The 27,934-nt window shown below is 39.5% G+C and overlaps 1 protein-coding gene and 1 pseudogene across 1 annotated transcript; one reads left to right on the forward strand and one right to left on the reverse strand.

The window, feature by feature from the left end:
- Positions 1 to 632: 632 nt before the first annotated feature.
- LOC130500198 (disease resistance protein RML1B-like) lies at positions 633 to 9,128 on the forward strand (the record flags this gene model as incomplete). Its single annotated transcript, XM_056994954.1, is given in 6 exon segments — positions 633 to 1,117; positions 2,423 to 3,545; positions 3,667 to 3,963; positions 7,752 to 8,329; positions 8,331 to 8,796; positions 8,881 to 9,128. Coding segments are annotated over 6 exon segments (3,051 nt in total), but the record flags the coding sequence as incomplete, so codon positions are not given.
- Positions 9,129 to 22,756: 13,628 nt separating this feature from the next.
- LOC108826822 (disease resistance protein RML1B-like) lies at positions 22,757 to 27,759 on the reverse strand (annotated as a pseudogene).
- Positions 27,760 to 27,934: the final 175 nt, after the last annotated feature.

Raw genomic sequence — 27,934 nt, forward strand, 5'->3', positions numbered from 1 at the left:
ACATGGTATATAATGCATTTCACATTTTCAAGTGAGATATTTTTTGGTCAACTTTGTTAGCAGACCGTGAACATATTAATGTGTACTGTATAAAATCTGATCTCTAACTAATATATTTTATAGCTAGTGTTACTAAACCGATTTAACAACAACAAGTGTTTTATTAATACTGTAGTTTTCCTTTCTTTATAAAAAGTCGTTTACTTTTAGGAGTTTGAACTTGAAGATATAAAAATGCCAATAGACTTATGATCTCTCTGCCTCTCTCTTGTCAACAGTTTAGGGAGGCTCATGTTCTCCTTCCTATATGATTTAAAAACTACAAGTGTTAGTTTACTTCCTAATTCTTCTATATATTTAAAAGACCACCACTAAAGAACTACATATCTATGGTTATCATTTTGCGTAAATCGATATAAGTCTTGATTGACTCTTGAGGTAAAGAACAAGAAACCTTTTATCTTAATTATTTCATATGAAAGTTTCTCCCTTACATAAGTCAACGCGGTTCGCAACAACAAACATAAGAATCTCTGTTTTTATAATATCATTTGTGTATCTATATCTATCCTGAAAAATCATTTGAAATAAAACAAATTACTTCAACTTCTCTTCACCCTTTTTCTTCTCTCTTGTTTCTCATGGCTTCTCTTATTTCTTCATTGTCGACTCTCAACTGGAGTTTCAATGTCTTTGCGAGCTTTCACGGGCCTGATGTCCGTAAAACACTTCTCAGCCACATGCGTGAACAATTTAATGTCAATGGTATTACTATGTATAATGATCAAAAGATGGTGAGAGGCGAAGAGATAGCTCCTTCACTCACAACTGGTATAAGAGAATCCAGGATCGCGATTGTGATTCTCTCCAAGAAATATGCTTCGTCAAGCTGGTGTTTGGATGAACTGGTGGAGATATTGGAGTGCAAAAAATCTATGGGACAGATAGTGATGACCATCTTCTATGGAGTCGAGCCATCCGATGTACGGAAGCAGACCGGGGAATTCGGGATTGCTTTCGAGGATACTTGTGAACGTAAGACAAACGAGGAAAAGCAGAAATGGATCAAAGCTTTGACTGATGTGAGCAACATTGCTGGAGTAGACTTCCTAAGATGGTTAGTTTTTATTATATTCACGCTTACGTTCTATTATATTCACCAAGGAAAAAATAAATAGTTAATATTATAAGCTACTCACTCTGTTCCAAAATATTTGATATTTTGGATGTATGCACAAAAATTAAGGTAGACACTATTTCTTATAAAGTAACATTAAAAATATAAATCAAAACTAATTTAACCAATCCTTAAAAATAAGTATAAAATATCATTTTGGTCACACAATTTTTAATAAAACTAAAATTACTATAAAATATCAAAACATCGTCTATTTTAAAACATCTAAAACTCTTTAACATCATCTATTTTGGAATGGAGAGAGAAATATTCTCCAAAAGCAAAATTTTAAACTTAGATTCTTAGGGCATGATTATTGCAAAGGTCCTTAGCAAAAGAAGTCCTTAATACACATATATGTATATATTTATATGCATATATAATATATGCATATAAATGTGTATTAAGGACTTCTTTTGCTAAGGACCTTTACAAAAATCATGCCCTTAGACTCTAAGAGAATCTCTAAATTAACATTTTATTTTTAATATTTGAAGTTTTTAAGCTAGTCTTCTCCAAAAACAAAACTTCAAACTTAACTTCAAAAGAATTTATATTTTTATATTATGGTCCTTATATTTATGATAATTAATTTAAATTCATAAAACTTTATATATAAATAGCACATATGTAAAAAATATTATAGAAATATTAATTAACAAAATGATACAGTAAAATATTTATATAGAAATACATAATTAAATATTAAATTACAAGTAAAATACTACATTATTCTATAAAACTATTTTCGTAATACTTTCATATATGATCAATTAGTATATTTTTAATATTTTTTTCTAATATTGTTGTTATCTAAATTTAGTGAAAAAACTTATTTTAAAGTTTTTCTTTAGTTTTATTTGTAAAAACTAAAATTATAAAAGCAAATTTGAAATATTTATGAGTTATAAAATTTTGAAAAATTAAAAAGATTAAAGGAAAAAATATTTAAGACATAGATATAATATATAAATGTAAAGACCAAAATACAATGAAAAATATAAAACTTCTGAGTAGTGACACTCATATTTGAAGTTTCAGTACTCAAAACTTCAAATTTGAAGTTTTGAAATTCATTTCTGGAGAACAAAAAACTTCATATTTAAAGTTATATAATGTCTTTTGAAAATTAATTTTTTGTTGAATGGATATTAGAACTCCTTGTTATAAACTATTGGGAACAGAGGAAGGTTGTCTATGTGACTATTTGACGGAAACGGTGCCCTGTTCTTTCTCTTTTGTCAGCGAAAATGAAGCGGACATGATCAAGCAAATTGCCAGAGACGTTTCAGATAAACTCAATGCGACACCGTCTAAAGACTTTGATGACATGGTGGGACTTGAACCTCATATAAGAGAATTGAAGTCTTTACTAAATTTAGATGATAATGGAGTTATGATGGTTGCAATCACTGGTCCTGCGGGCATTGGTAAGACCACCATTGCTAGGGCTTTGCAAAGTCAAATCTCTGATAGGTTTCAGCTTACTTGTTTTGTGGACAACCTTAGGGAAAACAATCATAGTGGATTTGATGAACATGGTTGGAAGCTGCGTTTACAGGAGCAATTTCTTTCAAATGTTTTGAACCTTGGTAGTATTAGGATATGCCATTCAGGTGTGATAGAAGAAAGGCTATCCAAGCATAAGGTGCTCATCATTCTTGATGATGTGTACCATATAAAGCAATTAGAAGCGTTAGCAAATGAAACTACATGGTTTGGTTCTGGAAGTAGGATTATAGTTACCACAGAAAACAAAGAGATTTTGCAGCAACATGGTATAAAAAATACGTACCGTGTGGGGCTTCCATCTGATGAACAAGCGCTCAAGATCTTATGCAGATATGCTTTTGGAAAAAACTCTCATAACCATGGTTTTGAAAAGCTTCTACCAAGAGTGACAAAGCTTTGTGGTAAACTTCCGTTGGGTCTAAGTGTCGTGGGTTCATCTTTACGTGGGAAGGAGGAGGATGAATGGGAAGAGGTACTGAGCAGGCTGGAAACTAGTATTGATCAAGATAGCGGAACTATTCTTGATCGAGATATCGAGGACGTGCTAAGAGTGGGCTATGAGAGTTTAGATGAGAATGAGCAAACGCTATTTCTCCACATTGCAGTCTTTTTCAACTATAAAAGTTGGAATCTCGTGAACACCATGTTCGATGACAGTGACTTGGATGTCAAACATGGTTTGAAGATCCTTGTAAGCAGATCTCTCATCATAAAGACAATTGGATGTGAGCAAAGAATAGTGATGCACAGATTACTAGAACAAATGGGTAAAAAAGCCATTCAAAAACAAGACCCTTGGAAACGCCGGATCTTGATGAATGCTCGGGAGATTTGTGATGTTCTTCAACATGCCAAAGTAAGTTCTTTCTCCTGTATTTACTATATTTTTTTTTGTTCAGTAAGTCTGCAAGTGTCATTCTTTAAACTGAACATTTGCCAGGGTGCTTACAATTTTAATTTATTTGGAATTTGACTAGGGTACATGGAACGTTCTTGGTATATCGTTTGATATATCAAGAATCAACGAACTATCCATCAGCAAGAAAGCTTTTAAAAGAATGACTGATCTCCGATTCCTCAAAATTTACAAAAGACAATATGACGGGAATGATAGAATGCATATACCGGAGGAGATTCAGTTTCCGTGCGGACTAAGGTTACTAGATTGGGAAGCATATCCGAGCAAGTGTCTTCCTCCTACATTCAATCCTCAATATCTTGTCGAACTCAGTATGAAGAATAGCAAGCTCGAGAAGCTATGGGAAGGGATCAAGGTTGGTATTGTACTTTAATAATATAAAATAAGGTTTTATCCTTACTTTGAAAAACGTATAATTATTTTTTTGATAAAGTTATAAATTATAAAAAATATATTTGTGTTTATTTTGTTAATATACGTAAATGATAATTCTATATAACTTTTATTATGAGAGAATTATAGAAATAAAAATTATATATACAATATTACTTAATTTTATTTCATATTTCTAACTCGTTTTAGATGTTTTATTTTGGTCATGTTAATATGTATAAATTTCATTTCTAAAATCTATACTATTAAAATGGAAGCATTCTTGAAAAATCTACTTATACAAGGTTATTGCACCTATTCATTTTCTATTTATTATTTTTGGTCATACCCTTATTTTCTCTAACTATACAACAGTCTAAATAATATAAATGATCGCATGTAAACTCAGCATATCGTTTGATACAGCCGTATTATACATGGTTCCATTTTATTAAAAACTTCTTGATAAAACGTGAACGATGAAACTTAATACCAAAACGAACTGATGAATCTCAGTACCAAGACTTATTTGTGTATATTCTTTAGCTCAAAACTATACAACATATTAATATAAAACATGATTGAATATCTACACATTGAATCTATCACTATATTATATCGAAAACACACTTGCAACTATCATCCCAAAATCATAACATGGATAAAGAGGTAGACCTCAGTAACTTCTTTAAGCTTATGAAATCAGTGACGTTTATACATCAATGTCATTTGATGAGTTTGATAAAACTAAATTATAACCAATATATATCATATTCATCACAACATTATTTATATCAAAGTTACGTGTATTATTTTGACAATAGCTATACTTTTATTAAAAGAGACATTGGTTTTTGCTCATTAACATACAGTAATTTTTGAAACGTTTCATTCAAAAGTAAATGTAGAAAATGTGGTTGTCAAAATTCAAAATGTTAATGCTGATATTGCCTAAATTGTAGCAATCAGTTTAAAACCAAAGAGAGTATATTGTGGATATGCTATTTAAAATCATTAACTTGATTAACACTTTTACTAATTTCGAATTCATTTTAAATAGTCGACTGTTTTTGCGGTTTTACGCACCTTTCTAACATACTGCTATATAATCATATTATTCATTATTCATTTTCTTTTTAGTAAAGGTCATTATTCATTATTCATGCTACAATATAATAAGTAGCACTATAAACATAAGAATTTTTCACCCAACTATCAAATTTAGGTTCCATTCCGAACATCTAAAACATTTAATAATTAGTGAAAATAAGGAAACATTCCTACGTGCAAAACTCACAAATCCTTATTTTTAATGAAACCATAACTCTATATTTTTCTCCATATCTATTCTATTAATTTAGTAGTATGACCAATTGATAATAGTTGAGTTCAATTAAAAAAAATACATAGAACCTATAAATATAACTGCAACAACCTATATATAACTGTTTATATGCCGATATATAACTGCAACAACAACAAAGAAGTTCCGTAATGATCAATTCCTATTTTTTTTAGGAATATCATATTTTTTTATATCAAACTCCTTATCATGAAATTTAAACTCCTATTTTAAAAGCCTACTAGATCTTAACCCGCCCAACCGGGCGGGTATTTATTTTATGTTTTTAGTTTTTTATTTATAAATGATATATTTGTAATATTTAAATATAAATTTAGATTGAAAATTAGCATTTGTAGTTATCATAAAAATTAAAAGTTAAAAAAATATTTTGATATAAATTTTAAATTCCTGATTAAAATAATATAGAGATATGTCATAACTTTTTCCAATTCCAAAATCTTAGCATTATTAATAAAAATAAAATAATTTATAAACAAATAAAATATATAAACATATTTGAAATTAAAATAAATTTGTTAAAAAAAATCTTACGCCATTGTTGTTTATTTCTATAGTTTGACCCATGGCCGTATAAATATTTGCTTTCACTTCAATTTTTTTCTTTGTTCTAATGATAATATCTATATATATATGTGTAAATTAATATGTATTAGATAATTGTTAGTATAACATTTAAAAAAAAAATTATTTATTACTTTAAATAATTATATTATGTGATTTTAATCGTCTATTATATCACAATGTATCATATAAAAATCTAATATTTATAACTAATTGGATTTATATTATAAAAGTGTTATACTAACAATTTATAAATAAAATATTTTATATTTTATTTATATGATATATAAATTGATTTTGATGTGTGATTTTTATTTTATTATTTTTATTAATAAATATTGAAAAATATTTAATGTTAACAAAAAATCTATAAAGAAATTTATTTTGGTTAAGATTTATTCTATTAAAGAAATCTATTATTTAAATTAGGAAAATACATTAAATACTTAAATCTATCATTTAAATAAGGAAAAGACAAAATTCTCTACTATCTTTGTTACCAAACAAAATTTTTTTTAAAGACTCCTATCCCTATTACCAAACAAAAGCTTAAAGTACTTCTACTTTAATAAGATAGATTTATATTGAACTCCTTTACATACTAATCTCAATTTCAATTTTTGTATATTTCTGCAGCTATATTTATAGGTTAAGAGATGTGAGAGAAAAATTAAATATATCCCAGAAAAAATAAGATATTCAAAGATATAATTGGTTACAGTCTGGATTTTATAAAAATTATATATCTTAAAAAATATAAAACAAAAAATATATCCGTCCTTTTAAGGACATATCATATATTGGGTTCAATTATTTGAAAAAATCAATTTGCGGATGCGGGTTATGAGTATTTTATTCGGAGTGGGTGCAGATTGGTAGATTTTGGATTGCGGGTACCCGCCGACCTGAAAAGTATTTAAAAATAAAAAAAGAAAAAGAAAAGTAAACACTTTTTTAAAAATATGGTAATTTAAAAACCACAAAAAATTTTAAAATATATTTTTTATTCTAAATATAATTTTTATATTTTTATAATAATTAAATTAAATAATTATTTTTAAAAAAATTATAACCCATGGATAACCGTAAAATTAAATGGGGCGGGTGCCGGGTCATATTTTTGACCAAAACAAAATTAAAACCCCCGGATTGGCGAATTCGACCGGCAATATACCAGATAAATTTTTAAATTGCTATTATTTAATAAAATATATTTGGATTAAAATTTATACACAAATATAATTACAAATAAAAATACAAATATAATAAAAAAAAAAACACAAATATGAGAATTAGATTAAAACAAAAATATACCCGCCCTTAAAAAGGCGGGTCAGAATCTAGTTTAGATTAAAAATGAATTTAAAATCTATTAGTTAATATTAATTTGAATATTTCATTTTATAATATTCATTTTAAAACTTGTGTTGATATGCCTTGAATCTAGATGACATCTAGGCGATAGATGCAGCATAACATATATCATACTAATTTAGTTATATTTAGTACGTTGCATCAAGTTACTATGGATTGTTACATCTGAACGTGGGGTTAGACCCATGAATCCATAAATTCTACGTTTTAGATGTCGGATACTACTCTATATATCTTATATTCAAAATAACCATAAACTTGCACTCTATAACTTTAATATAACCTACTCTATATATCTTACATAAGATATGTCTTTTCCCATGGACGTAGTCTTAAAGATGAACCATATATGTGGACGTTCTTTCTCACTTCCGTTACAACAACTTGAAATATGCTAAAAATATATTAATTTATGTTGTTAATTACTTCAAATTTCTAATAGCATGTTCTTTCTCTGTGTCTACGTTCAGCCGCTTGCAAATCTCCAGAAAGTGGATTTTTCAGGATCTGTTCATTTGAAGGAACTTCCCGATCTTTCAAATGCTACAAATCTTGAGAAGTTGGATCTGATAGGTTGCGAGAGCTTGGTAGAGATTCCATCCTCTTGTTCGAATCTTCATAAGCTACAGAAGTTGTGGGTGACTGGATGCATAAACCTACAAGTAATTCCAGATCGCATGAACTTGGCATCGCTTGATGAAGTCCTCATGAGAAGATGTTCGAGGTTGAGAAACATTCCAGTCATGTCAACGAACATCAGAAAGCTGTGTATATCGGAGACAGCGGTTGAAGATGTGCCTGCATCAACTAAGCTGTGGACTCGTCTTACGTCTCTCAGTATAAACAAAGGTGGAAAGCTCAAGAGATTAACATATCTCCCCAAGAATGTCACAGATCTAGACCTAAGCTATTCTGATATTCAAAAGATTTCAGATAGTATCAAATCCCTTCATCAGCTACGGAACCTTAATCTAGCTGGTTGCACAAGACTCTCAGCTTTACCAAAGCTCCCTGGCTCGCTCAATACCGTAATAGCGGAAGACTGTGAAAGCAATTTTTAAACAATCTTTTTTTATAGGAGTGGCACTCTTACCAGGAAAAGAAGTGCCCGAAGAGTTTGATCACCGAGGCAGAGGAACCTCATTGACTATCCGTCCTGACGGCAACCCTTACAGCGGCTTTGTGGTTTGCGTGGTGATTTCCCCTAAGCAGCAAGAGTTTAGTTTTTCCCAGCTAATGTGTCGTCGCATAGGCGTAGCTCAAGACGACTTCTATCCAGTTGAAATGTTGGTCTACGTAGGCGAAGTCCACAAGTTTCGAAGGGAGCATCTATTTGTATTCGACTCTCGGTTTCTAGAGTTTTACCCGTCTGATATGAGCAGAGAGATAGTACTCGAGCTGAGCAGCAACTCCAACGATTTTTATATTATTGACTGTGGTGCCAGGATCTTGACCGAAGAGAATGGGAGCAATGAATCTGGCTTAGACGACCAAGTGTTAGAAGAAGAAACTGAGATTGGACCTAGCGAAGACTTTGAAGATAGCATCGAACATACAAATGAAGCAGTCTGTTACTCGGAAGAAGGGGACAATCTAGACGGTGGAAAATGTACTGATTGTTGGAGTTGGCTCTTCCTCTGCTTCGATCTCTCTGGCTTAGTGGGAGACATCAGAAGCTTAGTTTCTGGAAGAAGAGGGTAGAAGCTAGAAGCAGGGAAGCATTCGTATGTCTGCATTGAAAAAGCATACCAAGATGATGATTACGTTGCTAGCAGATCTGTTTAAATCTGAAATGTGGAAACAACTTGCTTTGATCTAAAATGAGGACATGAATTAATGGATGTATCATCAACTCTCATCCCCTGTTTTGGCATTAATCTCCTCTTTCAATGTCAAGTTTTAGACAGCTTGTGATGATTCCATACAATGCGCTTTGCACTATCAGTCCTCAAATGCACTATATAATCTTCATCTCTTTTGATTGGTTCTCTTTCACAGATAGGCTTAAAGAGTAAAGCTAACAAATAAACCCAGGAAAGCACTCGTAAAGAAGAAGACACAACGAGTAAAACTTATGTTAAAACTTAAAATAGGCCATTTCCGGTATTATTGAATACAGAGTTATTTACTGGGAAAAGAACTGTCATCATGTTTTACTCTACCAAGTAATATATTTCCTTATTTGTCCAAGTATGAAGGGTCCCGAGAACCAAAGATCAAAGATTTCAAGTTGAGATAGGGTGTTGCGGAAAGAGACCATAGGAGAAGTTATGCTGTTAACTCTTGTTAACTCTTAGGGAGGAGTGTTTGGCTGGATGTAGGATTTGGTTGAAGTCACCTCCTATGATCCCTGGAGAAGAAGACAAAGACATGGTCTGGTGAAAGTTAATTAGCTCTACCCATAACTCTTGTATTTCATCATTAGTGTTGACAGCATAGATAGCCATGAAGATAATATTGTTGCTATTTGAGGTGTCAAGCTCACAGGTCATGGATTGCTTAGTCTGGTTGATTATTTTGACTTTGGCAGGTCCTTTCTAGATAATAACTATGCGTCCATCAGCATCAAAATGGTGGTTTGAAGCGAAGTTCTAGCCAGGACAGGTCTTGGACATAACATGCTGAAGTAGGGTTTCCTTTATGTGAGTCTTAAGAAGAGCTCCAAAAATGGGTTTATTAAAAAAAAGTGACCAAAAGAGTTGTGCTTGTTCGGGTCATTCAAACGGCGAACGTTCCAAAAAAATATCTTAATACTCGTAGAGAAGTGTTAGGTGGAACTCCCTGGATAAGGAGTTTACCTACACGAGGAGTAACAGGATGGTCCAAAAAATAGTTTTCAGAAGAGGGTAAAGTGGTTGTTGATAGAACAAGGCCATCTCGACAGTCGACAGTCGGGGGATGGAAGGAGCAGAGAACTGGAATACTGATGGGACTGCGGGGGTCTCTACTATGCTTTCAGTGGCTTGTTCAACATGAGTTTCTTCTACAGAGAAATCCTCGACAGTAGTAACAAGAAGGTTGTCCTGAGGTGTGTCAGTGGAAGAAGTTGATGCTTCAAAGACAGTGGCGATTTCTTTGTTTTCCTGTTTGACATTTTTATTTGACTTCTCATTGACGGGTTGTTTTGTTTGACCAGCAGATACCCAAGCTTGAGTGGTTCGAAGGCAGTCCTTAAAAATGTACCCTATCTGATTGCAGAAGGAGCAGGTTGGAGAGACCCAAGGGTACTCCACTTGTACAGGAATGACTTCACCACTCTATCTTTTTAGCTGAACCAACGGAGGTAGTTTTTGAGATAAATCAGCATCAACCTTTACATGAATTATCTCAAAATCAGTCATATTCCTTGTAAATTCATCTGTTTCTTTTGGTTCACCAACCAGACCCGCAGCAAAACTTAATCCTTCTTGTGAACGAAGATCAAGAGGCACTCTTTTAAGATGGGCCCAGATCGGTATGGAACTCATTTCAAGAGCAGATGATGATGCGGTTGCCGACCAAGATGAGACATGAAACATAGCAGTTATACACCAAATACGCTTTATAGAGAGATTGGCTGAATTGATTTTATTAGAATGTATAAGACAGTATATATACTGTGTACAAAGAGAAATACTAGGGATTACATATTTACTAATACACCCTTGTATTAATGCTCTACACACCCCCTCAAGATGGAGGGAGTTTCATCACTCCAATCTTGGACATAAGCTCATTGAACCGTGATCTTGCCAATGGTTTAGTTAAAGCATCTGCGAGTTGATCACGTGTGGAGACATGAGTGACTCGAAGTGCCCCTGATTGTACGTTGTCGTGGACGAAATGAAAGTCAAGCACCAAGTGCTTCATTCTTGAATGAAAAACCGGATTCACACTAGGTAGGTGGCACCGACATTGTCACAGTAAACAGTGGGCATAGACGGCAGTGTGACTCCAAGCTCGCTAAGAAGAGAAGAGATCCAACAAAGTTCGGCTGCCGTATTAGCTACTGATCGATACTCGGCTTCCATAGATGAGCGCGCGACACCACTCTGTTTTTCGAAGACCAAGCGATGGGAGTAGAGCCAAGATATACGATGTACGCATTTGTGGAGAAGAAGTCATCGGTGTCTCCAGCCCAATCAGCGTCTGAGAAAGCTTGAAGGTGAATAGGAGACTGCTTGCTGATGAAGACTCCATGCGATAAGGACCCAGCCAAATATCGAAGAATTCGCTTTGTTCCTTGCCAGTGTATTGGTTTGGTATCCTGACAAGTATTGTACGATTGATGGTATTGGTGTGGATCTCAAGCTTGACACTTTTTCCCCATAAGAAGTTGAAAACATTAGCTATTGATTTATAGGATGGCATCTTAGCAAAAAAAGACCCAACAATGTAGGCCTGAAGCATAGCAGCATATTCGCTGACCACTTATGGTAATTGTCACCGGTAAGTGTAATAGATGTGATGAGACTCCCTGGATTGTCTGAAGTGTGCAACACATATATGGTGATGTAACCGCAGCCGAAGGCGTAGTTATAACCGATCCATGATGAAAAAAGTTTGATCTAGGTCTCAGAAAAGTGTGGGAACCGAAATTCGCACTGTCGATTTTAGTTAAGTCAAAACGTAGGAAAACTAAGTTGACCTAGTTTTCCCCGAGGATCCCGGCTATCTGCTGGGCCACGCACGACAAAGTTAAAACAAGTCTATTTCGAGAATAAATGCGTAAAATGAATAGAGCAAAAAGAAAGAATCTTATTTCCGAATCTGCGGAGAACGTTTGGACAACAGGTCGAGATCTCGGCCACAAGAGCTGTCGATCGTCGCTAGTCTTAGAACCTAGATCTAACCTAGTTGAGTCGCAGCTCGCTAAAAAAGGAAATAAGCGCCTAAGTTCTAAATTGCTCTGGAGTAGTTTCTTTCTTCTGATTTCGGATCCCCCTTCCTCTGCTCCTAGCATTGCTTATATACTCCCATATGACGGTCTATCCTTGGTGGGCTGAGTCTGCCGTGGGCTGGACTTTTTCCATTTTCGTCGGCTTTCGCGTTTATCGGGAAAGTTGACATTTATCTTTTTGGAAAGTTGACATTTATCTTTTCGGAAGTTTACATTTATCCTGTCATGTGAAGATAATTGTAAACCGTCGCATCTATCCCTTTAGAAAATCGTAAACTGGTCGTCCGATCGGAATTGGTCCCTCTTGGGCCGCATTCCGGGCTTCCGCTGTTTTCTACGATTTCTCTGAAAGGACGCTCCTACTTGGATGTCAAGTCTTTCGGAAGATCTTCGATCCATTGCTGAGGTGAATGGTGTTATATGATAACCATCACCGTTTCATACGAAGTCTTCCTATCCGTTGATGTCTTAGGGGTTTTCAGAAATCCCGGAACAGGAAAAGGAGTTTTATTTATAAGGACTCGGAAAGTCGTGAAACACGGATTTTCTGGCGAGCCGGAGGTTTGGAACTTATGCACGAAGACTAGCCGTCCGACGACCCGAGCGAGCACGGGGCTAGCCGCCCGGCGACCACGGCCAGCACGGGCGCTAGCCGCCGGCGGCCACGGCCAGCACGGGGCTAGCCGCCCGGCGGCCATGGCCAGCACGGGCGCTAGCCGCCGGCGGCCACGGCCAGCACGGGGCTAGCCGCCCGGCGGCCATGGCCAGCACGGGCGCTAGCCGCCGGCGGCCACGGCCAGCACGGGGCTAGCCGCCCGGCGGCCACGGCCAGCACGGGCGCTAGCCGCCGGCGGCCACGGCCAGCACGGGGCTAGCCGCCCGGCGGCCACGGCCAGCACGGGCGCTAGCCGCCGGCGGCCACAGCCAGCACGGGGCTAGCCGCCCGGCGGCCACGGCCAGCACGGGCGCTAGCCGCCGGCGGCCACGGCCAGCACGGGGCTAGCCGCCCGGCGGCCACGGCCAGCACAGGCGCTAGCCGCCGGCGGCCACGGCCAGCACGGGGCTAGCCGCCCGGCGGCCACGGCCAGCACGGGCGCTAGCCGCCGGCGGCCACGGCCAGCACGGGGCTAGCCGCCCGGCGGCCACGGCCACGTCCGGTGTTGGCTGCTCGGTTCCTTCGGCGCGTTCGTGTTCTTTGCGTTTTTCCTTGTGTAGAAAATGTTTCTAGCAGTTGATTTCGAGACGATGAATCTCGAACTTAATTTTTTCTTAAGGTTTCTCGATTAACAATTAGTCTCTCGAGGTTGCTTTAACATTTTCATGTTTTTCCGAGACTTTCGGACATCGATTTCGTCTTGACCGATTTTGACCCCAACAGTTAGCCCCCCAGCTAGCTAGGAGCCGTAGGGTTCGTAGGTCCTAGCTTGCGGTATGGTTCATGAGGAAAGTATGGAGATGAAATCGTGCCGAAGGTCGGGGTAAATAGTAAAAACTTTGCCTATAAAGACTTGTGAATTCTTTACCATTCTTACTTCACCAAAGATTCTCAAGTTAATCTCTCTCTTGCAAATTCTCTCTCTGCTTTCAAGAAAAGAATGACTACAAGATCAAAAAACCTCGAGGAGGCAGTCTCACTCATCCTCGGATAATTTTCAAGCTGAGGAAGAAAATCCGAAGCCCGAGGTTTCAGAGATCAACAGGAGCGCGTACTGCGACGCCGTCTTTGGCACTGATGCTCCCCTTCCTGTGATTCCGATTCCCCGGCGACCTCTGAGGGCGCGTGGAGAAAATGACTCACCGAGCGAAGTATCTCCCGAGTATCTCGAAACTCTTCGAGAGTTTTATGGGGTTCCGGAGGGAGTCGTGTTTCGCATTCCCCGCGGGAATGAGAGTTCGGAGCATCCTCCGGAAGGTTACTTTACTTGTTACGAGGCGTTCTTGACGCAATGCCGACTGTGGTTCCCAATTCCTGGGGTCATTGTTCAGGCCCTTGACCGTTTCGGAATCGCAATCAGCCAGCTGAACGTGTCAGCTTTGGAGAGCTGGCTTGGCGTTGTGATTCTGAGTTACGAGTTAGGGATAAACCTTAGCCCTGCCGATTTCGAAGGGCTATGGAACTCCAAGGCGACGAGCATCAATGGAGTTTACTCCATGAAGGCGAGGACCAACTTTTCGGTAATCAATGGAGTCACCTCGCACGCCAAGGATTATGTTGATCGTTTCTTTTTTGTGAGGATAGACGGAGAGTCTGTTGAGGAAGGCTTTCTCCACCTATTCCCGACGGACTGGTTGTACCAGCGTGGTAAGATTATCGCAGTCCTTCTTTTAGAATTTCGAAAGGCGAGTACTGAACGTGTGTTTGTTTTTTTTTATTTTTTAGAGAACAGGTGTCTCGCGCATGTTCCTTCCGATCTTGCGGTCAGGAGGGATCTTTTTAGGTCGAGGCCTTGTTCCTGGAATTCCTTTACTCTCGACCGGATTCGAGGGGCGGTCGCGCTTCACCGATCGCGAGGTGGTACACGTCCCTGCGTCAACGATAGGTCCTACGTTTTTCCCCTTTAAGGCAGAGGCGGAGACCTCGTAAAGATAAAGGGATCGCTTTCGGGACCTCGTCGGGAGATGGCGCGATGCCGAGATATGATCCTGGCTTTACCTCAGAGAATCGGGATGTTCCTCCCCTGGGTGACTTCTTTGACGAACTCCCTCCGGCGTTTTCCCGTGACGAGTCTCTGGACAACGAGGAGAGGGACAAGGTGACTGCGGAGGGCGCTCGCTTGGTCAACGAGGTTTGTTTTTGAAACTTGAGTAACTCCACTTTTCTTTTCATTTGACCTCGGCTTCTCTGCAGGCCGTGAGAGTGTGGAATGCATCGATCGATGGGAGTTTCCGCACTGCCCGGCTGGCCCGTTCAAAGCGGAGGAAACGGAAAGGGAATTGCTAAGTATCGGTCGGAGGTGGAGGAGCAAAATCGCCGGCAAGCCAAAGTCCAGGCTCGAGCCCTCGCTCGTGCGGAAAGGAGCGGACGGAGAAGAGCCGCCGCCGAGATGAACCGAAGGGCCGAAATTTTTTCCACTGAGTTCGAAGCGTACAAAGAGGCTCAGGACTTTGTAGGTGATTTTCGCGAGTGCCGTGGTTCGGTCGGTACCCTCAGCAAGATGCAGCGTGAGGACTTCTCTCTTTCCGGCGAACTTGCCACGATGGATGGCTCGATGAGGATATGTGCCAGCGCCGAATCCTTTGTTCCTCCGATTGAAGGGAGAATTCGAGAACTGTGGAATCCTATCCAAGTCTCGGAGGATACGGCGGATGCAGGTGAGGGTTCAAACGCAGGCGACGGGGGTGAGGAGGTCGACCAGCCCGATTCTTCGTTCGGAATATCTTTAATCGACTGCTATGCATTTGATTATAATTTATGATAGGCCAAGTGTGGCCGTTTGTATGTATGTGTCGCGACCCCTAGGAGGTCGCGTGACTTCATGTTTTTCGGGATCGGCCGTTGGTGGCTTTCGAATCCCTGTTATAAGTGCCTTTTATGAATTATGTGTTTTGATTTATACTTTCGTCAAGTGTAGAGGGTTTGAATACGCGTAGTCACTTCGCATTCAATCTCTTTTTTTGTCGCTAGGTCCGTAGGTCACTTTGTAGCGAACGTTAGGTTTGTAAGCGATAAGAGGCAAATTTTGGGATCTCGTATTCTGAATACTTATGCCTATGAGATGTCTTAGATACCAGCAAGGCCGGGTTTAGGGCAAGACCTAGGTCTACTTTCGGACTGAAGCTATGCGATGACAATTAGACCCAACAATGTAGGCCTGAAGCATAGCAGCATATTCGCTGACCACTTATGGTAATTGTCACCGGTAAGTGTAATAGATGTGATGAGACTCCCTGGATTGTCTGAAGTGTGCAACACATATATGGTGATGTAACCGCAGCCGAAGGCGTAGTTATAACCGATCCATGATGAAAAAAGTTTGATCTAGGTCTCAGAAAAGTGTGGGAACCGAAATTCGCACTGTCGATTTTAGTTAAGTCAAAACGTAGGAAAACTAAGTTGACCTAGTTTTCCCCGAGGATCCCGGCTATCTGCTGGGCCACGCACGACAAAGTTAAAACAAGTCTATTTCGAGAATAAATGCGTAAAATGAATAGAGCAAAAAGAAAGAATCTTATTTCCGAATCTGCGGAGAACGTTTGGACAACAGGTCGAGATCTCGGCCACAAGAGCTGTCGATCGTCGCTAGTCTTAGAACCTAGATCTAACCTAGTTGAGTCGCAGCTCGCTAAAAAAGGAAATAAGCGCCTAAGTTCTAAATTGCTCTGGAGTAGTTTCTTTCTTCTGATTTCGGATCCCCCTTCCTCTGCTCCTAGCATTGCTTATATACTCCCATATGACGGTCTATCCTTGGTGGGCTGAGTCTGCCGTGGGCTGGACTTTTTCCATTTTCGTCGGCTTTCGCGTTTATCGGGAAAGTTGACATTTATCTTTTTGGAAAGTTGACATTTATCTTTTCGGAAGTTTACATTTATCCTGTCATGTGAAGATAATTGTAAACCGTCGCATTTATCCCTTTAGAAAATCGTAAACTGGTCGTCCGATCGGAATTGGTCCCTCTTGGGCCGCATTCCGGGCTTCCGCTGTTTTTCTACGATTTCTCTGAAAGGACGCTCCTACTTGGATGTCAAGTCTTTCGGAAGATCTTCGATCCATTGCTGAGGTGAATGGTGTTATATGATAACCATCACCGTTTCATACGAAGTCTTCCTATCCGTTGATGTCTTAGGGGTTTTCAGAAATCCCGGAACAGAAAAAAGAGTTTTATTTATAAGGACTCGGAAAGTCGTGAAACACGGATTTCTGGCGAGCCGGAGGTTTGGAACTTATGCACGAAGACTAGCCGTCCGACGACCCGAGCGAGCACGGGGCTAGCCGCCCGGCGACCACGGCCAGCACGGGCGCTAGCCGCCGGCGGCCACGGCCAGCACGGGGCTAGCCGCCCGGCGGCCACGGCCAGCACGGGCGCTAGCCGCCGGCGGCCACGGCCAGCACGGGGCTAGCCGCCCGGCGGCCACGGCCAGCACGGGCGCTAGCCGCCGGCGGCCACGGCCAGCACGGGGCTAGCCGCCCGGCGGCCACGGCCAGCACGGGCGCTAGCCGCCGGCGGCCACGGCCAGCACGGGGCTAGCCGCCCGGCGGCCACGGCCACGTCCGGTGTTGGCTGCTCGGTTCCTTCGGCGCGTTCGTGTTCTTTGCGTTTTTTCCTTGTGTAGAAAATGTTTCTAGCAGTTGATTTCGAGACGATGAATCTCGAACTTAATTTTTTCTTAAGGTTTCTCGATTAACAATTAGTCTCTCGAGGTTGCTTTAACATTTTTCATGTTTTTCCGAGACTTTCGGACATCGATTTCGTCTTGACCGATTTTGACCCCAACAAAAAGTTGCTACGATACCCCATTTAAAACTAGACACAAGGAGAAAGATTGTATTGTATCTATTATGTTGAGATGTAGAACAGTAGAAAGTATATTATATAATATCATAACAGACTTAACTTACATCTGTACCTACTACTCTTCATTATTATCACTAATAGTTTCTCGGCTTAACCATTGTTTTCTTCTTTGTCTCGCAGATTAGTCAATCCGTAAGTTGACCGTTGAGAGTCTTTGCTGGCTTCATCAAACTCAATCCTTCTTCTTCTCTCGCTTTCCTCCGTCACGATCTGGACACCACATTCAATTATGTCGAGCTCCTGGCATGCGATGAACTCAAAAAATATCTCATTCTCCTGATCAAGCCATCCATGTGCGTCAACCAAATCAGTATAAGAAAAACATAGATATTCCCCTTGGATACGAAGGAGATGCAAATTCATGTAGTGGTCAATGGGGCAACCCTTGTTTATGTAAGAAGAAGATCTTTCTTATTATTCACTAAGGACATTACATGATTATTTATATGTACAGAGAGGAGAGCTAGGTTTAGCTAGATACAGAAACATTCCTAAAGTGTACAAGAGAGTTAATAAGACAATGAATAGGAGAATATTGAGTATCCTTAACATGCCCCCTCAAGATGGAGATGGGGGAACAACTCCAATCTTGTCTCGAAGATAATGAAACTGAGCTCGATTGAGGGGCTTGGTTAAAGCATCAGCAAGCTGGTCCTTAGTGTTGATGTGAGCAACGCGCAGCATACCACGTTGTATCTGTCCTCTGATGAAGTGATAATCCAAAGCAACATGCTTCATTCTTGTGTGGAAGACCGGGTTTGCACAGAGAAAAGTTGCACCAAGATTGTCACAATAAACAACTAGAGGCGCTGGGAGTGTGAGGCCGAGTTCAGTTAGGATGTTGCAGATCCAGCGTATTTCAGCAGAAGCATTGGCAACTGATCTATACTCAGCCTCTGTAGATGAGCGAGCCACACCGGTTTGCTTTTTAGCTGACCATGATATCGGTGTTTTGCCTAAATAGATAACATAGGCATTGGTGGAGACATAGTCGTCTGAATCACCTGCCCAATCTGCGTCTGAGAATGCATGGAGCGTGAGGGGATTCGAAGCAGAGAAGAAGATACCGTGATCAGTGGTGCCAGCAAGATAGCGAAGAACTCGCTTTGCAGCCTGCAAATGAGCATCCGTGGGTTGATGCATATACTGTGAGAGGCGATTCACCGCATAGGCTACATCTGGTCGTGTAAATGCAAGATACTGCAGGCTGCCCACCAGTTGGCGATATGCTTTCGGCTCAGCAAGAGGATGCCCTGTGTGAAGCATGAGTTTAGGTGTAGAAGCCATAGGAGTGCTGACTGGTTTGGCGTCTGTCATGCCATTTCGATGCAGGAGGTCAAGAATATACTTCCTTTGCGATAGATGTAAGCCTTTGTCGGTTCGATGGGCTTCAATACCTAAGAAGTAGTTCAAGTCTTCGGGATCCTTCATTGAGAACCGCTCTGCTAGTTGTTTGAGCACAAGTGAGATGAGTTGCTTGCTGTTGCCCGTGATAAGGATGTCATCGACATAAACAAGTAGGTAAACCACTTCAGAACCACGATGGAGAACAAACATGGAGGTATCTGCCAGTGAATTCTTGAACCCGAGGCTGAGAAGGAATGTTGTGAGCTCCACATACCAGGCACGAGGGGCCTGTTTAAGGCCATAAACAGCTTTGCGTAGGCGACAGACATGGTCTGGATAATCTTTGTCGATGAAACCCGGTGGTTGTTCCATGTATACCTCTTCATCCAATGTGCCTTGTAGGAAGGCATTATTGATATCAAGTTGTTGGATTGGCCAGCCTTTGGAGACGGCAATGTCGAGAATGGTGCGAATCGTTGTGGATTTGATCACGGGGCTGAAGGTATCTGTGTAGTCCCGACCATATTGTTGAGTGTAGCCTTTGGCGACAAGCCTCGATTTGCACCTGCGACGAGTACCACAACGTGAGTATTTGTTTTTATAAAGCCATCTGCAGTCTACCACATTCTTATCTGGAGGTCGTGGAACAAGATAAAAAGTTTGATTGGCAGCAAAAGCATCAAGTTCCTGAGACATGGACCCTCGCCAGATTTTGTCTTTGAGAGCCTGGTTCACTGTCTGTGGTTCTGGAGGAAAAAGGTGAGAGGAGGCTGAGAGGTTAAGTTTGGTTTTGGGTTTCTGGATATTGTTTTTACGACGAGTGGTCATGGGATGGTGGTTTTGTGGTTGTGGTTGTGGGTTCTCAACGGGTGAGGGCAGAGCAGAGGGCTCTGTTTGCGGTGAAGGTGGGTTGTCGGGATTGACGGTGGAAACAGTTGGCGGGGCTTGGGTTGGAGATGGAGAGCTAGGCTGGGTTTGTGGATTAGGTGGGTTCGTCTGGGCCGGGCTTGATGGGCCTGAAGTGGGTGAATTATTTTGGCCGGGAGGTTTGTGGATGGGCCTGGAGAAGAAGAGATTGGGTTAGAGGGACTTACCTGAGTATCACCATTTGTGTTGTTAGTTTCCTCCTGCAACTGTCGCGGTGAAAGATCCGGAGCCGGGAATCCTTGAACAACCGTAGGTGATCTGTTTTGTGACGGGTTAAAGGGAACAAATGAAACAGGCGGGTGATTGGAAGCAGCGACAGGAGCTGGAGAGCTTGTTCCGTTTGGAGTCGGAGAGGACGATCCATTGGAAGGCGATTGAGTGAAGGGGAAGGTGTTCTCATCAAACTGGACATGGCGAGAGACATAAATCCGGCCAGTATCTCGTTGCAGACAGAGATAAGCGCTCTGGCTAAGGGAGTAGCCAAGGAAAACGCAAGGAGTTGAGCGATTCTCGAGTTTGTGGTTTGTGTAAGGTTTGAGCCAGGGGAAGCAGAGACAACCGAACACGCGAAGCTTGGAGTAGTTGGGCGTCTTGTTAAATAGCTTCTGAAACGGTGAGATCATCTGTGTAACCGGAGATGGCATCCGATTGATAAGGTAGACAGCAGTATTGACGGCATAAGTCCAGTAACGTTTGGACATTCCGGCACGAGACAGTAAGGTGAGAGCAGTCTCCACAATGTGTCTGTGTTTCCGCTCGGAAATGCCGTTATGTTCTGGAGTATGAGGTGGAGAAGTGAGATGTTGTATGCCGTGCTGAGACAGGTATGACCGCAACGCAATGAACTCGCCTCCGTTGTCGGAGTAGAGTGTGCCAACCCGAGTTTGAAAGTGATTCTCAACCAGCTCCTTGTACGCCATAAAGGTATCTTTAACTTGAGATTTTGTTTTGAGTGGGTATAACCAAGTATAACGGGTATGATGGTCAACTAGGACAAGATAGTATTTGTAATTGTCAATAGAAAGAATAGGGGAGGTCCAGACATCTGAGAAAATGTATTGAAGGGGACGGTGAGAGGTAATAGTGTTTTTGAAGAAAGGCAATTTGTGGCTTTTATTAATGGAACAATCAGAACATAAAGTAGATTTTGATAGCGAACGAGAATAAGGAATAGAAAAAGTTGAAACAATGGTTTTTAGAACATCAAGAGAAGGGTGACCAAGGCGTAAATGCCATTGATCAATAGAAGGCTTTGAAGATGAAGCAGCAAAGAAGGAGTTGATTGTTGAGGAAGAAACCGGCCACTCATACAGATCACCTTTGGTCTTGCCTTGGAGCAACGGGATTCCCGAGTAAAGATCTTTCACCTGAAAGTGCGCAGGAAAAAATTCAACAGACACTTTGTTAGTATTACAAAGGCGATACACAGATATAAGGTTTTTATGGATGTGAGGAACACAAAGAACATTATTCAAGGAAAGAGGTCGGTTTAAGGAAGGGAAAGACAGTGAACCAGTATGGGTTATAGACAAACCAGAGCCATCCCCAATGAGGACAGAGTCATCGCCATGGTAGGGCTGATGAAGTGCTAAGTTACTGAGGTCGCTTGTCATGTGGTGTGTGGCGCCACTGTCCATGAGCCAGGCAGCTTCAGATGGGGAAGAGACAGCGATGTTTGCACGCGGCTGCCAAGGTGGATAGGTTGGCTGGGCGTATGTGTGGCTGTTGTTACGGCCTCCAAGCTGTGGACATCTCTTTGCACTGTGACCTTGGACTCCACACAATTGGCATCTCCCCTGGTAACCTCCTTGATAGTTTCCTTGATTTCCTCCTTGATAGCCTCTCACTTGCTTGTCTTTGTTTTGAGGAAACTTTGAATTCTGTGGGTTCTTGTTCCAGGTCTGCGATTGGCGTAGTGGGTAGGACGGACGTCCTTGAGGTTGATGAGAAGCTGCATTGGCTGTTATAGGGAGAACAGCAGTGGTGGAGCTGAGAGCAAGGAGTTTGGCCTCTCTGTTCAGTAGCTTCTCGTGGACCTCTGTAAGTGATGGAGTCATGTCGCGTCCTTCAAGTGATCTGAGATGGTTTTGTAGTCATCAGGAAGGCCTCCTAGAATGAACTCAAGCTGATCTTCTCGGTCAATTGGTTTGCCTAACAAGGCAAGTTGATCAAACCTTGTTATGAATCCTTGCACGTATTCATCAATAGTTTTTGATCCTTTAGTCCATTGCTTGAGTTGGAGTTTGACTTGCTGAATATGACCTCGGCTTGGCTTGTTGTAGGTTGCCGCAAGGATGTTCCAGACGTCGGAGGACGTCTTTGAAGTGGAGACGAGAGGCTGTACGGTTTCGGTGAGTGATCCGATGAGACCGCTGAAGATCAATCGATCTTGTCTTTTCCACTTGGTGTAGTCGGGATTTTCAGAGGACACACCATCAGCTACTACTGTTGGAATCGGTGGTAAGACAGTTGAATCAATGAAACTTGCTAGATCATAGCCATCTAGCAGAGCCCGAACTTGTAAACTCCACATCATGTAGTTGCTGGAGGAGAGTTTGATGATGTTACTCATGTTGATGTTAAGGAGCGTGGGCATGGTGGGATCAACAATCTCGGCTGTTCTTGCAGACATGATGTCTGTGTTTTTGGAGAGAAGAAGATGAGTTTTACGAAGGAAAAGAGAGAGAAAGAAGAGAAGCGGCGCAGAGAGGAGAGTATGGTCGAGAAAGAAAAAAGGAAAAACAGGTTTTTAGGGTATCGATGGGTGCTCTGATACCATGTAAGAAGAAGATCTTTCTTATTATTCACTAAGGACATTACATGATTATTTATATGTACAGAGAGGAGAGCTAGGTTTAGCTAGATACAGAAACATTCCTAAAGTGTACAAGAGAGTTAATAAGACAATGAATAGGAGAATATTGAGTATCCTTAACAGTTTACACGCATGCGACAGAAAAACTCTGGATAATGTTCATTGATCTGTTGTTTAGGGGAAACCACAATGCAAAACCTAAACTCTCTGAAATCTGACCGGACGGTCAAGGAGTTTCCTATAGCTCTGTGATCAAACTCTGCAGGTATTTTTCTTCCAGGTAGGGATGCCTGTAATGACTGCTGGATTACTTTCCTTGCTTCTCGACCCAATTTGAAGCAGTTGTTGATATTGCAGGTTAAATCAGAGTCAAAATCCAGAAGAAGTACGGTCTTCAGTGATTCACAGGATTCTGCTACTACTCTTTCGAGTGAGGAGGGGAGCTCTGGCAGTGCTGTAAGCTTTGAACATTCAACTACATAGAGTGACTGTAGCCCATGAAGATCTTTGATACAGTCTGGTATTTGCTCAATATTTGCTGTATCGCCGTATATAGTGAGATGCCGGAGGCCAGACCAATGCCTAACTGATTTTGGTAACGCCTCTATCATTGTGTCTGCGATTACGAGTGCTTTGATGTCACTGGAAATATCTGGAAAGTTGATTAAGTGTAAGCATCCATCCATGCCAACATAAGAAAGAGGTGACAAATTGCAGAGATCCAGAACAACTTGTAGATTTGTACAACCATTCATATCTAGGATGTCAATTTTGGGTAGATTTCCAATAGAGGAGTGAATCTCTACCAAACTCTTGCAACCAAACAGTTCCAATTTCTCGAGCATCAAAGCATTTGAAAGATCTGGGAGTTCCTTTAAACTCAAAGACCATGACAAATCCATCTTCTTCAAATTTGCAAATGGCTGAATGTAAAACAGCACAACAACAAAAAAGATCGGAAGAACATCAAAGACATGATGAGAAAGTACATACATGTCTTCAAATTAAAGAAAATACAAGAAACCAACCTGAGTTCCTTCCCAGAGCTTTTCGAGGTGGCTCTCTGACATATTGAGCTCCACAAGATTATTCAGGCAAAAGCCGAGAGGAAGATTCTTGCTTGGGTATGCCTTCCAATCTAGTAACCTTAGACGACGCGGAAACTCCGTCTCCTCAGGTTATGCAATATCTCATTTCCATCTTCTTTACTTTTGTATACTTTGAGGAATCGCAGATTAGGCATCCTTTTAAAAGCTTTTGGGCTTATACTTCATCGATATCGGATATGTCAAATGATATGCCGGAAACATCTCTAGTACCCTAAACCAATTATTGCAGATATAAATAGAGTGTTAGTGACTTAATTGTTTGAAGTATAAATGATTTTAAAAGGAATATATAACAAATGACTTAGAGAAAAAACTTACTTTGGCACGTTCAAGAACATCACAGATCTCATGAGCATCTATTAAGATCCGGCGTTTCCAAGGTTCTTCTTTGTGAACGACCTTTGTACCCACCTGTTGTAGTAACTTGTGCATCACTATTTCTCCATCTTCAGATAAATATATGAGAGATTTGTTAGTTAAGATGTTCAACGCGTGTTTGATATCTGAGTTATTGTCAGCGAACATGGCTTTCACAAGATCACCATCATTACTGTTGAAGAAGACTGCAATGTGGAGAAATAGAGATTGCTCTTTCTCATGTAAACTCTCATAACCGACTCTTAGCACTTGCTCGATATCTTGATGATCAAGAATTGTTTCTAGCCTATTCATCACGTTTTCCCATTCATCTACTTTCTTCCCACGTAAAGATGAACCCACCACACATAGACCCAATGGAAGCTTACCACAAAGCTCAGTTATTTTTAATGAAAGCTCTTCAAAACCATCATGTGGATAGCTTTGTCTAAAAGCATATCTACACAGGATCTCAAAAGCTTCTCTTCTAGATGGAAACTCCACATGGTACGTGTTGTTGATACCGTGTTGCTGCAGAAGCTCTTTGTTTTCTGTGGTAACTACAACCCTATTTCCAGGACCAAACCAAGAAATATCTCCAGCCAACGCCTCCAATTGTTTTATATTGTTCACATCATCAAGAATGATGAGCACTCTCTGGTCGTGTAGCCTTTCTTTTATCACACCTAAATGGCATATTCTCAAACTATTTTGGTTCAAAGTCTTTGAAAGCATCTCTTCTTGTAGACGAAACTTCAAACCATACTCATCAAGACCAATAGGGTAGGTTCCTCTAAGGTTGTCCACAAAACAAGTCAGCTGAAACCTATTAGACAATAGACTATGCAAAGCTCGGGCAATGGTACTCTTACCAATCCCTGCAGGTCCAGTGATTGCAACCATCTTGACTCCATCATTATCTAAATCAAGCAAGGACTTTATTTCTCTCAAATGAGTTTCAAGACCCACCATGCCATCAAAATCCTTAGACGGTGTGGCATTCAGTTTGTTCGATACATCGGTAGCAATTTTCTCAATCATATCTGCTTCTTTGACCCTAGCAAAAGAGGAAAATAAATTGTTACCATCAAATTGTGATGACAAAAGGAATAACAAGATTAGCATTCTCTTTCCCCAACACGATAATTAATATTTATTCAACAAACACAATATCATACTCATTTAAGATATACATACTCTATTCACCTTTTTATTTCTCCTCTTGTTCATCATATAACAGTAGGGGTGAGCGATTAATTTACGGGTTTGCTTTAGGTTCGATTCGGTTTAGTTTATTTGGCTTTAAAAATACTTTAACCAAAGTCAACTCAAATTAGTTTAGTTTAATTTGTGTTTGCTTTGGTTTTAGTTCATTTAGTTTGTGTTTTTGATTTGTATTTAATTTGGTTTAATTTGTGTTTGTCCAGTTCAGCGAGTTGATCTTTGAGTTCTGCTTCATCACAAATTGTTGTTTTCTTCATATTTAAATATAAAACCAAATATCAAATATAAAAACAATACAAATGTAAAAGATGTAATCCAATAATTTTATATTATTATCTTCAAACTTAATATAAATATCATATGTATTTTTTCAGTTTGATGTTAATGTATGTGTTTATTTTATTCATTTAGAAGTAAAATGTATAAAACTATGTCTTATACATGTTAAATGGTTGAATATATTAATTCATGATATTATTTAGGTATGGGTCCGCTTTGATCTGCTCCAAAAAATGGATATATGGAGGTGTGGATCCAGATCCGGATACAAATTTTACAGATTCGACAGATCCGGATCCGGATAGCAAAGTTTTAGGTCTGGAAACCCAGGTCCGTCTTTGTATATTTTTAAAATAAAATTATATTTAAATATGTATAATATGTATAATTTATATAAAGTAATTAAAATTTAAAATTTGTTACTTGTCAATGATTTTTCAATTTATAAAGAAATAATTTTTAATAGACTAATTAAATGGTTAGTTAGTTTGTTTTTAATATAGTTTTGTTTTTTAAAGAAAAAATGGATTCGGACATCTGTGGGTATTCAGATTTTAATTCAAATATCCGGATCTAAATCTAAATAGCAATTTTACGGATCTAATGGATCTGAATCCAGACATCATAAAATATTTCGGATATATGATCTGTCTCATGCCTCATATTATTAGTATATTTCATTTATGTAATTAAAAATACTTTAATTGTTGGTTTGGTTCCGTTTAAAACTAACCAAACAGAATAATTTTGGTTGATAAAATCTTGAACCTAATGGTTTAAACATATGTTTCATTTTGGTTTGGATCCGTTTGAATTAGGTTGGGTTGGTTTAGTTTGGTTTGGTTTGATTTGATTTGGTTTGATTTGATTTGGTTTTTTACCCCATCCCTGTGTGACACTATTAATAAATATAGCCAACTTCTTCTGTGCCCCTATTTGTGGTAAGACAATATTTTATGGGCTCTCCTATGCTATTTTCCATAATTCTATTTTTGATCAAAACTCAAAATACCAAATCAAATTTTTCCTTTTTTCAAAACTAAATCCTAACACTTTCTATGGATTAGTGAACCTATAGACAAATATTTAAATTATATATCTTTCAAAATCATCAAATAATATTTTAAAATTGTTTTTAATCATATTTTGATGATTCTCGAGAAAATATGAAAAAACAGTTTTTTGATTTTTGAAATATTGTTATCAAATTCTATAAATCAAATTATTTTTTTACGTTTCTATTTTAATTTTATGATTTTTTATTTGACATATAAAATTAAAAAAAAAACTATCTAATAAAGATTAAGGAATGAGATATAGGGGGCATTAGAGGAATTGCCTCCTATTAATAGATGAAAAAGAAATAGATTAGAAAAGTATGATCAGACACAAACCAGTTTAGGAAGTGCTCGCCGGCTATGTTTCCCACATCGGTCAAAGCCTGACTCCATTTTTGTCTCTTCACCTCCGTATTACCAGCACAAGTTTCATTGAAAACTTTCCCAAAATCTTCTGTCTGTTTCCGCACATGAGATGGATCTACTCCGTAGAAGACCGTCATCACTATCTGCCCAGTTTCTTCCTTGCACTTCAGAATCTCCACCAGCTCATCCAAACACCAGCTGGAAGAAGCATAGTTCTTGGACAGCACCACGATCGAGATCCTCGATTCCCTGATTGCTTGTGTGAGTTCAGGGGCAATGGTTTGGCCTCTCTCGATTCCTTGATCGTCAAACATCGAAATCCCATTCTTGTTAATCTGTTTGCGTAAATGACTGAGAAACGTTTTACGGACGTCTGGTCCATGGAAGCTGGTGAAGACGCGGTATCTCCAAGTCCGAGGCGAGGAAGAAATGGGAGAAACCATGAGAGAGGATCCCGAGTGGTTCATAATCAAGAATTCAGAAAGATGTATTCGGATAAGCCCCAGATGAGGGGATAAAACATAGAGAAATTGCAATTTTAAATCTCTTTCCGAACCGACATATTAACTTGAAAACTTTATTTTTTGTAAACATAATAACTAACTCTAGTATTTGACTCAACCTAACTCTCAATAGAACATCTTTAACCACTTCTGTTTTTCCCTGAAATAAAATAATTTTATTTATAAAGATTTCTCCATAATAGAATTCTTCTATTATAAAAAATATAAAAATATGAACCTTTTACTCAAAAATTGAAGACAAAGTAATTTTTTTTA

This window comes from Raphanus sativus, chromosome 9 (genome assembly GCF_000801105.2).
Source record: "Raphanus sativus cultivar WK10039 chromosome 9, ASM80110v3, whole genome shotgun sequence".
Taxonomy (NCBI): domain Eukaryota; kingdom Viridiplantae; phylum Streptophyta; class Magnoliopsida; order Brassicales; family Brassicaceae; genus Raphanus; species Raphanus sativus.